The sequence below is a fragment of the Cynara cardunculus genome, assembly GCF_001531365.2.
Source record: "Cynara cardunculus var. scolymus isolate 2C chromosome LG 12, CcrdV1, whole genome shotgun sequence".
Lineage (NCBI taxonomy): Eukaryota > Viridiplantae > Streptophyta > Magnoliopsida > Asterales > Asteraceae > Cynara > Cynara cardunculus.
Genome location: NC_037539.1, coordinates 9,322,240 through 9,335,091, shown reverse-complemented (window position 1 = coordinate 9,335,091; position 12,852 = coordinate 9,322,240). Strand labels below are relative to the sequence as shown.

At 33.0% G+C, this 12,852-nt stretch overlaps 2 protein-coding genes across 2 annotated transcripts; both read left to right on the top strand.

The window, feature by feature from the left end:
- The first annotated feature begins 4,633 nt into the window (after nucleotides 1-4,633).
- Nucleotides 4,634-6,493, top strand: LOC112523473. Its single transcript, XM_025133091.1, has 2 exons — nucleotides 4,634-4,820; nucleotides 5,998-6,493. Exon 2 carries the CDS (start codon nucleotides 6,009-6,011, stop codon nucleotides 6,279-6,281), a length of 273 nt encoding a protein of 90 aa, XP_024988859.1. The 5' UTR covers nucleotides 4,634-4,820; nucleotides 5,998-6,008; the 3' UTR covers nucleotides 6,282-6,493.
- A 2,999-nt stretch (nucleotides 6,494-9,492) lies between these two features.
- Nucleotides 9,493-12,595, top strand: LOC112523945. Its single transcript, XM_025133625.1, has 4 exons — nucleotides 9,493-9,718; nucleotides 10,832-10,958; nucleotides 11,335-11,407; nucleotides 12,123-12,595. Exons 1-4 carry the CDS (start codon nucleotides 9,691-9,693, stop codon nucleotides 12,381-12,383), a joined length of 489 nt encoding a protein of 162 aa, XP_024989393.1. The 5' UTR covers nucleotides 9,493-9,690; the 3' UTR covers nucleotides 12,384-12,595.
- Nucleotides 12,596-12,852: the final 257 nt, after the last annotated feature.

Genomic DNA, 12,852 nt, shown 5'->3' with positions numbered 1-12,852 from the left:
ATATATATATATATATAGAGAGAGAGAGAGAGAGAGAGAGCAGTATCTTTTACCAAGGACAAAAAATCTAACCCGGTAAGAGATAGCAATCATCCAGAGTCTTACCTGATAAGTGAGAATGACGACTCTTACTATGGTTACCGCTACCGTACAAATTGTTTTATATGACATCATTTTGGTGGACTAAAATAAGTGGTAGTGTTGAATTTTACCGGTAAGCACTTACTCTGGTAAGCATTTGGTAAACGACCCTAACTCAACTATTATTACTAATGATACGAATCAAGTAATTGAGTTATATATATAAATGAGGAAAGTTTATTTATTATGATAATATTTATCAAAGATTATCAAAGTTCATTTATTATGATCAACATTTTATATTAAAAAAACATCAAGATATTTAGTGAACCAGATATTTATTAAATATGATAATTGGTTGAGAATGGTTTCCACTAATGGTATAAACCAAATATTCACTAGACTATATTGACAGTTGAGATTAGTTTGTATCGTTTGTATTAGTGATTGATTTGTATGGTTTGTATTAGTGATTGGTTTGTACTGATGGTACAAACCATACAAACCAATCACTAAACAAGATACTTACAAGTCTAGATAATTGGTTGGGATTGGTTTGGATTGGTTTGTATTTAATAGTTGATTTTGTGTCGGGCCCACCATCTCTTACCCTTCCCAATCCAACCTAACCCAACCCAACCCAACCCAACCCAACCGTGAAAAAGAAAGTGAATTACACATGTGGTTTTAGAGGTTTTCATCAAAAGTGGAACCCACCAACATACCAAATTGGAGCTCCCTAACTAACATACTTTGGTGAATGGTTGCAAATTGTGTGATTTTCTCTCATATTTGTTATTTACTTCAGTTGGTTTTATAAAATCATAAAGATAACAGTTAGAAAAATTCTCAGTGACCTTAGAAGATCACGACTTATGAAGATCACGACTTATGAAGATCAACCACAAAACCTATAACTGTATTTGTCACTTGAGTTGACTCTCAAAATTCATTCTTTACTTCATCATATTTACCAGAACATTCGTTACTCGAGGTTGAAGGGTGTCTAATGACAAATTAGTAAAGATATAATATATTGAGATCTTACCCTAAAAATCAAAGACCACAAAGGAAAAAACTGTAAATCTTTTTTTATATATGAAAGAAAACCTTGAGGTATTGAGGTGGCACCATGGGTTTGAGTATTCTTAAATGGTGAATTGTGATTGAGTTTTAGTTGTCATATATTGATGAAGAGTTAAAAGATTGGAACAAAGTGAAGTGTATAAAAAAGATAGGTTGGATGTCTTTGTATCCAATCATGGGATTTGTCTCATAAGGTAGTCTTATTTTGAATGACCGTCTTTGAAATCTATGCCATGATTTGAATCAAAACCAACTAAATGGTAAAAATTATAATGCAAATATAGAAGTGAAACCAAGTTGATGACTTGACAACATGAGGTAGTTATTTATCTGTTGTCTTGGTGTTACTACTATCAAGATTTGACACACTACTCTAATTACAATTCAAATATTATAGAACGTTACGATAAAGTGTAGTATTTTTATCAGTTTAATATATGACATGTGGGTCATCGACTCCATTTGATATTAATTTTATTTTTTTTATATGAAAAATCCATTATCTTAGTTTGGTGATGTGGTTCTTCATGCATCGCCTTGAACTTCTATCATTGTTGCTAAACTTACGCGCTCCTCTAATTTTCACTTGAAATATTATAGAACGTTTCTTTTTCATAACTTCAAATGAGATTTCAACTAAATTTGTTACAAAATTAAAATCGTGATTTTGTCACCTAAGATGAGATTTCAGTTAAAACTGTGATTTCTAACTAAACAAACTACTAACATTAGTCAAACATTTGTAGAGTACTTTGCAACATCATTCTCGAACATAGTTAGATAACTTAAATTAGCATATGATTCTAAGATTGTTGTCAACTTCTCTTCAAAACATTTAATGTTGATGAGTAGTTGTCACACCTATTTGCCAAATCTTTTTTAGAAGATGACTTCAAATTTTAGTTTATAACATTCATTTGAAGATAGTATTATCGCCACCGTGTAACGCACAGTTTAAACAATAGTTTGAATAATAGAGACTACCAGAGACATAATGATCGATCAATATCAAGTGAATTTGCAAGGAAACTCGACAAACCTTGTTTTTTGATTCAAAAGTTTTTTTAAAAACGAGTCTACGAGGCCGTCTATTAAACGCTCACTTGCCGGATTTCACTTATCTTATTGAGTGTGCATGACAAGTATCGAGGATCTTAAACTATAAGAGCATAGCGATGATCAAAAATCTTACCCAGTAAGTGAAAGAAAAGAGTTTTACCGGTAAGTGTTTACTGGATAAACACACTTACCAACAATTCATTTTGATGGTGGAGATGTCACTCGATAAAGTAATTGAGGATTTGAGGGTGGTATCATTTGCCCGTAAGCACTTACCTTATAAGCGTGTAGTACATGGATGTTTGGCTTCTAAATGAACCTTTTGTCGTAAGCTTCCTATAAATTCATTATATAGAGAGAGAGGAGCGATCAAATGAAAACCACCATCATTTGTAAAAACCGTACAAACCACCCTCATACGTCGATTTCATTGTTTAATCTTATGAAATTTTTTCATGAAATTGTTTAATCTTGTGAAATTGTTTCATATAATACTTTTTTTGATGAATTTGTTTCATATATGGTTATGAAATTGTTTCATATAATACTTTTTTTGATGAATTTGTTTCATATATGATCATGAAATTGTTTCATATAATATTTAATGAAATTTTAATGAAATTATTTCGTGTATTTTTCTAAAATTAAAATAATGAAGATGATCATATCCATGATTAACACCATCCATAATGAAAATGGTTAATCAACCTCTCATAATTATAAAAAATGAACAAAATGAAAAATTATGATTGGTTGAATGAGGTTTTCACAGTTTTTACAAATTAAATGGTTTTTATTTGAACGCTCCCATATATATATATATATATATATGTGTGTGTGTGTGTGTGTGTGTGTGTGTGTGAAAATCAAACTTTTTTTAATTATATAACTAAAATAATGATGTTGTCATGTAGGGCTAGCTTAACATCAATCTTATATTTGAAAATGTTTATCAATTGATTATGTGTTAGTTTTATAAAAATCGAAACATATTAGTAAGTCGTGAATATTATATAATATAATAAAAATATTGAATAAATATACTCATTATTAACTTTTAAAAATCAACTTAAAAAATTGAATAAAAATATACATCAACTGGACAGGACTAGACAAGACAAAACAAGTGTCTGTTTAGTTTTTGCTACGACTGAAACTGGACATGACAAAACTAAACAAGTAGCCCTATTTGATGATTTTATAATCATTTGTGAGGACACACCTGATTCAAACTAACCAAAAAAAGGTATATCAACAAGATTGTAAAGATCATACAAAACGATAGACCAAAATATATTTTTTTGCGATCAATTGAGTTATCACTAAACGTATTATAATTTTTTAATGCACAAGTGATTCTTGAGATTTATCTTTGATCAGAAGTTTTTGCATGTTTCCCAACATCAGGTTCCAACCGTTAATATATAATTATGAACTTCTCTTCATGTTTAAATAAATAATCTAGAAGTCATCAGCTCGTTAGCATAATGGGATCCACTTGTAAACTGTCAAAATACGAGGATGTAAAATGTTAAATCGGTTAACCGAAGCCATCGTTGACACCATCAGAGTTGTTATAGAAGGTTTAATGCTCTTAAATATCTAAGAACATATCGAATAATATTTTGGTATCCCTGGAGTTTGCACCTCGACTGATCTCATGGGCTCTGAATATAACAACAAATAAAATCCTCAGTAACAGAGACTTGAAACACGTGACTTGTATCAATCAAATCTTTAAGATTAGGAAACGAAATTTTCACTGGATGTATTTTGGGATCTCTCCTTTTGTCAAGAGGGATAAAGAGTAGTCAGCTATATCCATCAGATCCTTAATGTTGTGGATCGAACGTTCTTCAGCAGCTACCATGAAAATGGCTCGTGCTTGTGCTTTCCTGTGCAATCTTGCTGCTTAATTTAAAGGCAAATCGAGAGAATTTAGGCTCCTCAGTACTTGTTGTCGATACACCCAAGCTCGTCTATAGTAACAGTTAGTAATGACCAAAAATCGGTCCCAGTCGAAAATGATAGGACCGGTCAAGGTACTTCATAATCGGTTATGGGCCGCCGGTCCCGGTCCCGACATTAAAAAAAATAAGATTTTTTTTTTAAATTTAATGATATATATTTTTAATATATTATAAAATTTACAATTGGGTCACTCAAATATACTTTAAAAATACGTTTTAATATAATTAAAATTACATTGTCTTACAAAAATACATTATAAAATTATTTGAAAATACATTTATTTATAAAATTATTTGAATTTTCGGACCATACCGAGCCGGTCCTTACCGGTCCCGGTCCTGGTCCTCCGGCGGTCCCGGGCCGGGCCGATTTCACAGTCCAGTAGCAATCCACAGCCCAAGGGGCATTATTATAGCCCAAGCCCGTCTATAGTATCAGTCCAGAGGCTTTGCTTCGACCTCGTCTCCACCGCTCCGGTCTCCACCTCGTCTTCCCCAATCCGTAGTTCCCTTCGAGGCTTCGCCTTGACCTTTCGTCCTTCCCTCCCGGCTCTCGCTCGATCGATTCTTACCAAAAGTATCACATCTGCCCTCATTTACACTGCTGCTGATTTAACATCTCAGGTACTTCAATTAAACCCTAACATTTGTTTTTTGTTCTTGAATTGCTTTACTATTGCTAACCTCGAATTAATCTTCGAGCATCCCAAGTTTCACATAATTCAAGTGTAAAGTTAACCGAAATCCTTTGATGAATCTTGATTCCTGATGCTAGTGGTGGAGGTGGGAATGTCAAGTGCTACGAACTATATTTCCTTAATTCACTCGTATAACCACTGTATGGCATAAGATCCATGCTCATTTTGTTGGGAATTGCGATGATCAATGCCTACATCCCATATTGATTTTCAGTATTGATTGACCCAATTAGCTTCAGTGGATGAGGATTAGTTTAGGATCAATAGGGACCATAAGTCATGTGGCCATAGTCAATACTGGACTGAAAGACAAACTAACTCTACAGCAGTAAAGCAATTTAGGCATCAACACACACTAGAAAGAGAGTGGAGTAATTGACAATTTGATAGTGAGTCCAGTTGGTCATGGTTCATGGTTGGGCTTGCTTACAAACTCAGCCACCATAGATTGGTCTTGAAATTGTTGATTCATTGGAGCCAACTAATGTTGATGATCTTAAACAAAGTCGTGTGGAAATCAACTTAGCAGATCTTCAATGCGGATTAGGATTTTGTTCTACGAAAGAGGACCACCCTAGACAATTTTTCTGGCTCCGTCCTTCACAATATGAGACGATGAGTGTGAAAAACCCCAAATTTCTTCAAATCCCTAACCATGGAACTGAGAAGGAAGGACACTGAACATTTGAATGCTCATTACTCATATAAGATCTGGGGTTTTGTGGTCTTTGCATAACTTGTAGCAGTCAATATCATGTGTGTTGATTCTGGTGTTACCTCTGCTTGCATGAAACATGAATTGCTAAGTTCGTTAATGACCATTTTCCGCCTTTATTGCTATGACAAATGCTACTACTCTGTTCATTCTGAAAGAAACATGAACATTGGGCAGTTCAAGAATTATGATGATGTGAATCAAAGATATCCTCCATTGATTGATACTTAAAGAACTCGTTAAATCGTACTAATTGTTCAAGAATTTAGTGTTGATTAATCTTTGTCATAGACTCAAAGGAGAGGCAGACCGAGACTTTAAAGTTTAAAATAGTGTTTATTGCATCAGTTTGGTTTTTTGTCCTGAAACTTGTGTACTTCTTTTGAAGTTATTGGACAAATGTCTAAAGGGCTTATCTGGGCAACAACAGAGGATTTGGCAAGAAATAGGGGAAAGGTTCTTTCACTGTATCGACAAGTACTGAGGAGCCTGAATTCTCCCGATTTGCCTTTAAATTTAGCAGCAAGATTGCACAGGAAAGCACAAGCACGAGCCATTTTCATGGTGGCCGCTGAAGAGCGTTCCATCCACAACATTAAAGATCTGATGGATATAGCTGACTACTCTTTATCCCTCTTGAGAAAAGGAGAAATCCCTAAATACATTCAGTGAAAATTTCGTATCCTAATCTTAAAGATTTGATTGATATAAGTCGCCAGGTTCGAGTCTCCGTTACTGAGGATTTTATTGGTTGTTATCTTCAGAGCCCATGATATCAGTCGAGGTGCAACCCTAGGGATACCAAAATATTATTCAATATGTTCTTAGATATTTAAGAGCATTAAATAATTGGATATTTTATTATATTTTTTTTCTTTTTTATCAAGTCGATTTTTAAAATTTTAATAATAGGTATATTTACTTTTACTATATTGTACATTTTACAACTTATTAATATAGTTAAACTTTATAAAATTAACTTATTATCAATTGATAAATATTTTCAAATATAAGATCAACGTTATAAACAACTGACAAATATTTTCAAGTATAAGATAAACGTTAAAGCCCTGAATGTTAGTCAAAGTATTAACTAAAACTGATAACCCAAAAAAAAAACTCTTTCACTCTCTCAAAATAACACAAATTAAAATAAAATAAAGATGTAGGACATAGAGATGTATTGTGCTAAATTACATTTTGCATCGTGTATATTATCATATGTGATAAGGATGTTCTCATGTTCTCATAAAATGAAGGTGTTCTCGTTTGAACCTCTACATGCACACACATATTACCCAATAAGTGTTTATCAAGTCACATTACTTTATTGGATGAACATAGCAAAAACCAAGAATCTAACCCGGTAACCAAAAATCTAACCCGGTAAGAGATAAGGCAATCACCCAAAGTATTATACAATAAGTGAGGATGACGACTCTTACCACGGTTAGTGCTTACCGGGCAAATTGTTGCATATAATATGATTTTGGTGGACTAGAATAATTTTATCGGTAAACACTTACTCGAATGAGTGTTTGGTAAACGACCCTAACTCAATTATTATTACTAATGATACAAATCTAGTAATTGAGTTATATATAAAAATGAGAAGAGTTTATTTATTATGATAATATTTATCGAAGATTATCAGAGTTCATTTATTATGATTAACGTTTTATATTAAAAAATGATCAACATATTCAGTGAATCAGATGTTTATTAAATATGATAATTGGTTGAGAATGGTTTCTACTAATGGTACAAACCAATCATTGAACCAAATACTCATTAGACTAGATGGACAATAGAGATTAATTTGTAAGGTTTGTATTAATGATTGGTTTATGTTGATGGTACAAACCATACAAACCAATCACTGAACAAAATACTTACTAGACTATATGAATGGTTAAGATTGGTTTGTATTAATGATTGATTAGTATGTTTTGTATTAATAACTGGTTTATATGGTCTGTACTAATTATTGGATTTGTAAATGAACACAACTATATATATAGAGAGAGAGAGAGAGAGAGTTTGTTTCAAATACAACTCGTCGTATTTGTACAACCAATGCAACCCAATAAATTGAAATATTTATGGAAATTATAAGAGTTTTTTTTATTATGATTTGAATATTTATGGAATATGAACATGGTTCATTAATTATGATCAATACTTTATATTAGGAAACAATCAAAACTTCTATAAATCACATATTAATCAAATGAAATGGACGGTTGAGATTGAGTTGTATTGGTTGCACAAATGTCAATGGTTGTATAATAACCAACCTCTATATATATATATATATAGAGAGAGAGAGAGAGAGAGAGAGAGAGGTGTCATCTTTTGTTAACATTTGTGTTAACTTATACAAACCAAAATGGTCCAATAGAAATCCATATTGGTTCATCGTTAATAGTTTATTAAATATTTAATAAGTATGAGCAAATTAGTAAAAAAATATGTTTACAAAATATGGGAGTTATATTGTTCCTAAAATTTGGCTTTTTTCAAATTTGTATGTGTGTTTAACATATTATGATGGATGTCTTTCACAAATGAAATTTGTATGTGTGTTTAACAAATTATGATGGAGTTACATTGTTCCTTGTTCATTGGTGAACATAATTCACCAGTCACTCATACATACACATTCAGGTATGTATTCATTAATGAACATTTTCATATATGTTATATTTTCATTGCTGAGCAGTGTTCATAAGCTACTTATATATAACATTTGTTCATCAATTCATAGCATTCATAAGTTACACATTACATATAAATAAATGAAGAAATAATTAAAACTTGATGTCGGTTTCAAATTACCGAAAAAATAATTAATGCTAAAAGAAACCTCCCTATTTTTTTTTTCAAATTACCTTTTGTTCATGATTGTTCGCTTTCAAAAGTTTGTTAAAGGAGATTTTATGTGGGGCCATCATCCAATGTGGCTTCAAGGTTTTCATCAAAAGTGGAACCCACCAACATACCAAATTGGAGCTCCCTAATTTACTTTGGTTTAGAGATGGCCAAATATTTTAGGCCCGGCCCGAAATCAATTGGGATCGATTTGGGACCGTTGATTAAGGGTTGGTTATGATTTTCATCCAAAAACAAGATCCAGTCTGACCCGGGACTAGTTAGTATTTTCGATTGGATCGAAACCAATTCGGATTGTTACTGTTTCAACACGGGACCGATTTAGGCCCAGTCCATGACCGGTTTTTGGCCATGTCTACTTTGGTTTGGTGAATGGTTGCAAAAATTGTGTGATTTTCTCTCTTTTTCTGGAAGTTAATTAAAACTGTAAATTTGAATAATAGAGACATAACGGTCGATTAATATCAAGTGAATTTGCAAGAAAACTCCACAAACATGTGTTATCTAACCACAAACCTAAATTCCCCAACAATACGCATTCTATAGACCATGCGTTTAGAGTTTTGAATTTTGACCCAGAATTTTTTTGGTATATTTGCTTACTTTTATAGATCTAAGTACTCTTTTGGTTCAAAAAATATTTAAGGACTTAATCGTTCAAAATATGAAAGTTCATTGGCTTTTTTTCCAGACTTTTTTAATTATTTTACCACATTAACTAGTTGTATAGATCATAATGATCTATCTAACATGTTTTAGAAAGTTCAATGAGTTATTTAACATGTTTTAAAATGTTCAAAAACTTATTTGTTCCAAAAAATTGTTCAAGAACTTAATCATTCCAAACACTAAGGTCCATTGGATTTTTTTAGATTTTTTCGTATATTGATTTAGATATCATAGGGACAAAAACCCAACAAACAACAATATACAAGGGATCAAAAATGTAATACACTTTTTTCAAAAGCAAAATCGTCCATGACTTGTGGGATGTGAAATGTAAGCATAATCTAAGGGTCCAAGTGTCTTGCCATCTTCTAATCGCTGCTGATTTACGGTCACAAAGAATCGTCTTTGTCTCCAACCCAAGTTGACCCATCTCGTCTCGATAAACACACAAATGAATTGTGATTTATAATCACTTTCTCTCTTCTTTTTCCTTTGATATCTCCCCTTCTTTTATTGCGACATGGGACAAATCCTCGAAAAACTTCAAGGTGATTCTGTTTCTTACTCAACTTTCTTCTAAATTTTGATCTGTTTCTGCTAGTTATGTTGTAAGTTTCATCGTTTTTCTATTAGGGTCGTGTTTTAATTTGAAGATTGGTTATATTTTTGCAATAAACATAAATTGAATCGCGTTCTTCGACCATGCCCAGATCCTGTTTTTGTTTTTCTTCAGTTTTTGGTCCGTAGGTGCTGGTTCTGTTTGTAATTTCTATCGTTTTTTATTTGGGTTTTGTTTAATTTGAAGATTGATCGATTGTATATGTTCATTGAATCCCTTTTCCTGGGTTATTCCCAATTCCTGCTTCTTCTTTCTGGATTCTAATCTATTACATGCTGGTTCTATTGTAATTCCAAGTCATTTTGGTTTTGTTCAATTCGAAGATTAGTTGATTCTGTATGATCTTTTGCTAATAAATGCATAAAACATTTGAAGTAAATTGAACAACTGTTTTGGCCCATATCATTGCTTTTCAAATTTTGTGTACTTTTGTATCTGTATATGCTGATTCAGAATCATTTTTGGAATTGGATTTTGTTGAATCTGAAGATGAATCGGTTTCGTATAATCTTTTGAAATGAATCTGTAGACCTTATGATGTTATATGCTGGTTTTGTTGTAGTTCTACCATTTGAATTTTGGGTTTTGTTCAATGTGAAGATAAGATTGATTCTTGGTTATAAATGTGTAGAACTTTTGAAGCAAATGCTTTATAATCTCTTATCATTTTCGAGGTTTTACACTGAACTCATTAGCAATGACTTGAATCCCTTTTGACAAACTTTTAAATTACAATTACATATTTGCGCCTTGTCGTTGTTACAGAACTATCGGATCCATAGGATTTTGAATTCTGTCGTTCGAAGGGACGGTCAAAACTTCTACTAAAACTACATGTGGAACTAAACATTCCATTTTTGGAATGATAGAGGGAGTATTAGATTTGACTACTGTTTCTAATGGATTAACTATGATATTGTTTTTAAAAATGTGCATGGTTATGATGAATCCGTCTTTTGATTCTTTGCAAAATCCGTCTTTTGGGAGTTGGGTTCTCTATAAAATTGAAGATTTGTTCTTAATAAGCTGATGGTTTTAACAGGTAAGCAATGGAGAGAAAAACAAATACGGAAGATAAGTGACAAGGTCTTTGATTATTTCAAGGATGATGCCGGAAAGGTTATTATGACGTTTGAAGACTTATACATTGCCGTGTTACTTGTGTACAAGTAAGATCATTGAGGGTGCGTTTGGTACTGACTTGATTGGACAAGATAAGACAAAACAAAAACTTGTTGTCTCACATTTGGCGTGACATTAGACTCTAACAGGACAAAAACTAAGTGGTAACAAGAACCTTCTTTTTGTCCCATGCAAATAGGCAGAACAAAAATAAGGGAGATGTGAGAGAAATTACTAAACTACCCATATCAAATTAAAACCCTAAAACCTTTTACAATTCTTTCACCTGCCTACCTCACTTACGCCAGTCTCGTCCTGGCCAATCCTGTTTGAATACCAAACACACACTGTTTATGCAAACTGTTGTATTTGTCCTTGGGTAGTGTGATCTTGAATATATGCAGTTGACTCTTTTTGTTGTAGTGATATCAACAAGAATTTGCCTGGGCCTCATTTTGATCCCCCAAAGAAGGAGGAAATCAGAATCTTGTTGAAGGTATGTCCAAGTTGCATAAATTGGTTTTGAATGCCATTTAATGTCCGTTCCAGTTGTGTGCGTCTTATTTATATGAACGTCTAAAGAAGTAAAGATGTGATGGGTGGGTCATTTGTAGTTGACGTGACGAGAAATGAAGATCAAACACACTCAAAGTTACTAAAAAATGGTATAAACGAATGGAATCTTAATAATCCATAACATTATATGGTTAAATGCCTCTTGACTTTGGAGGTTTTAGATGGTTTATATTTCAACTTGTGGGATATAGTCCTCTACACTTACAAAAATAAAAAAACCAAACGAAACCAAACGAGCCCTGTATATCATACCTAGACCTGTCATCTACCCCATAAAGTAGAGCAGTGAACACCATCTGCTTGCGAGAAGTGTGTGAGAAAGAGGAAGTTTGCCCAAAGTTTGAAGAATTTTGAGGAAACAAACTTCGAAAAAGAACTTGGGGAGTGCAAGAATGGAAAGCGATATTATTTTTTTTGTGGGTCCGATAGCAATTATGTTTTCTTATATCCCTGGTGTTGGAAACAACCCCTCAATCCTAGTGGTTGAGGTAAGGTCTGCATACATCATAGTTCCTACCTCTATCAGACCCTACGTTCGAGTAGGATATACTGGATTTGTTTGATTTGGTTTGGTTCGTTTTGGCTTTTATATCCCCAGTTCTGATCTTTTCTTCTATGGTTTCTTGAGTCTTTAGGAATGTGATATGGATCTTGATGGGGGACTCAACCGCGAAGAATTTGAGGAGTTTATGAAAAGGCTAACAGCCGATACCTTTGTGTATGTTACGCAAGGGTTGATTATCACACTAGCCATAGCACCAACGGTTGCTATAGCAACAAAGAGGTCGACTGAGGGTGTTCCGGGCATTGGAAAGGTGGTTCAGAAGCTACCCAATTCGGTATATGCAGGCCTTATCACTTTTGCAGTTATGATGATCCAGAAAGCTAACGAGTAAATTGGCGTCGAAGTTTAAAAAGTTGTTGATTTGGGTTGTTGTTCTTCAAGTTATGTATATAAAAACTACCAATAATCCTGAAATGTCAAGATTTGAGTAAAATGTGATCAAAGGGTTTTGTAAGATGCACTAATATAAGCTGTGGATGGATTTCAATTGTTCTTCAAATATAATTACATGTATATTAATGTATCTACTTGTGCCAGATTTCTTACTATGTTTGTATATTAGTCTTAGAGTTGTTTATTCAGTAAGCTTTTAGGGAGAGTTTTGTGCAGAAAACCAAGTTTTTTCCAAATATGTCTTCCCAATTAGAAAAACAAACTCATTTTATCTATAAAAAAACTCTCCCAAACAAAAATCTTCTCAATCTATACAGACGAATTAATCCACACAGACAGCTTTATTCATACACGACTTAATAAAAAACCAACCAAATAGTCCCTAAGACGTGCTTAGACTAAGACGT

Excerpts from the sequence above, each read along its gene's own strand:
- LOC112523473 (XM_025133091.1), top strand. The coding sequence starts at position 6,009 with ATGTCTAAAGGGCTTATCTGGGCAACAACAGAGGATTTGGCAAGAAAT.
- LOC112523945 (XM_025133625.1), top strand. The coding sequence starts at position 9,691 with ATGGGACAAATCCTCGAAAAACTTCAAG. Across the intron at positions 9,719-10,831 it reads AATCCTCGAAAAACTTCAAG|GTAAGCAATGGAGAGAAAAA; the intron begins GTGATTCTGTTT and ends TGGTTTTAACAG. Across the intron at positions 11,408-12,122 it reads AAATCAGAATCTTGTTGAAG|GAATGTGATATGGATCTTGA; the intron begins GTATGTCCAAGT and ends TTGAGTCTTTAG.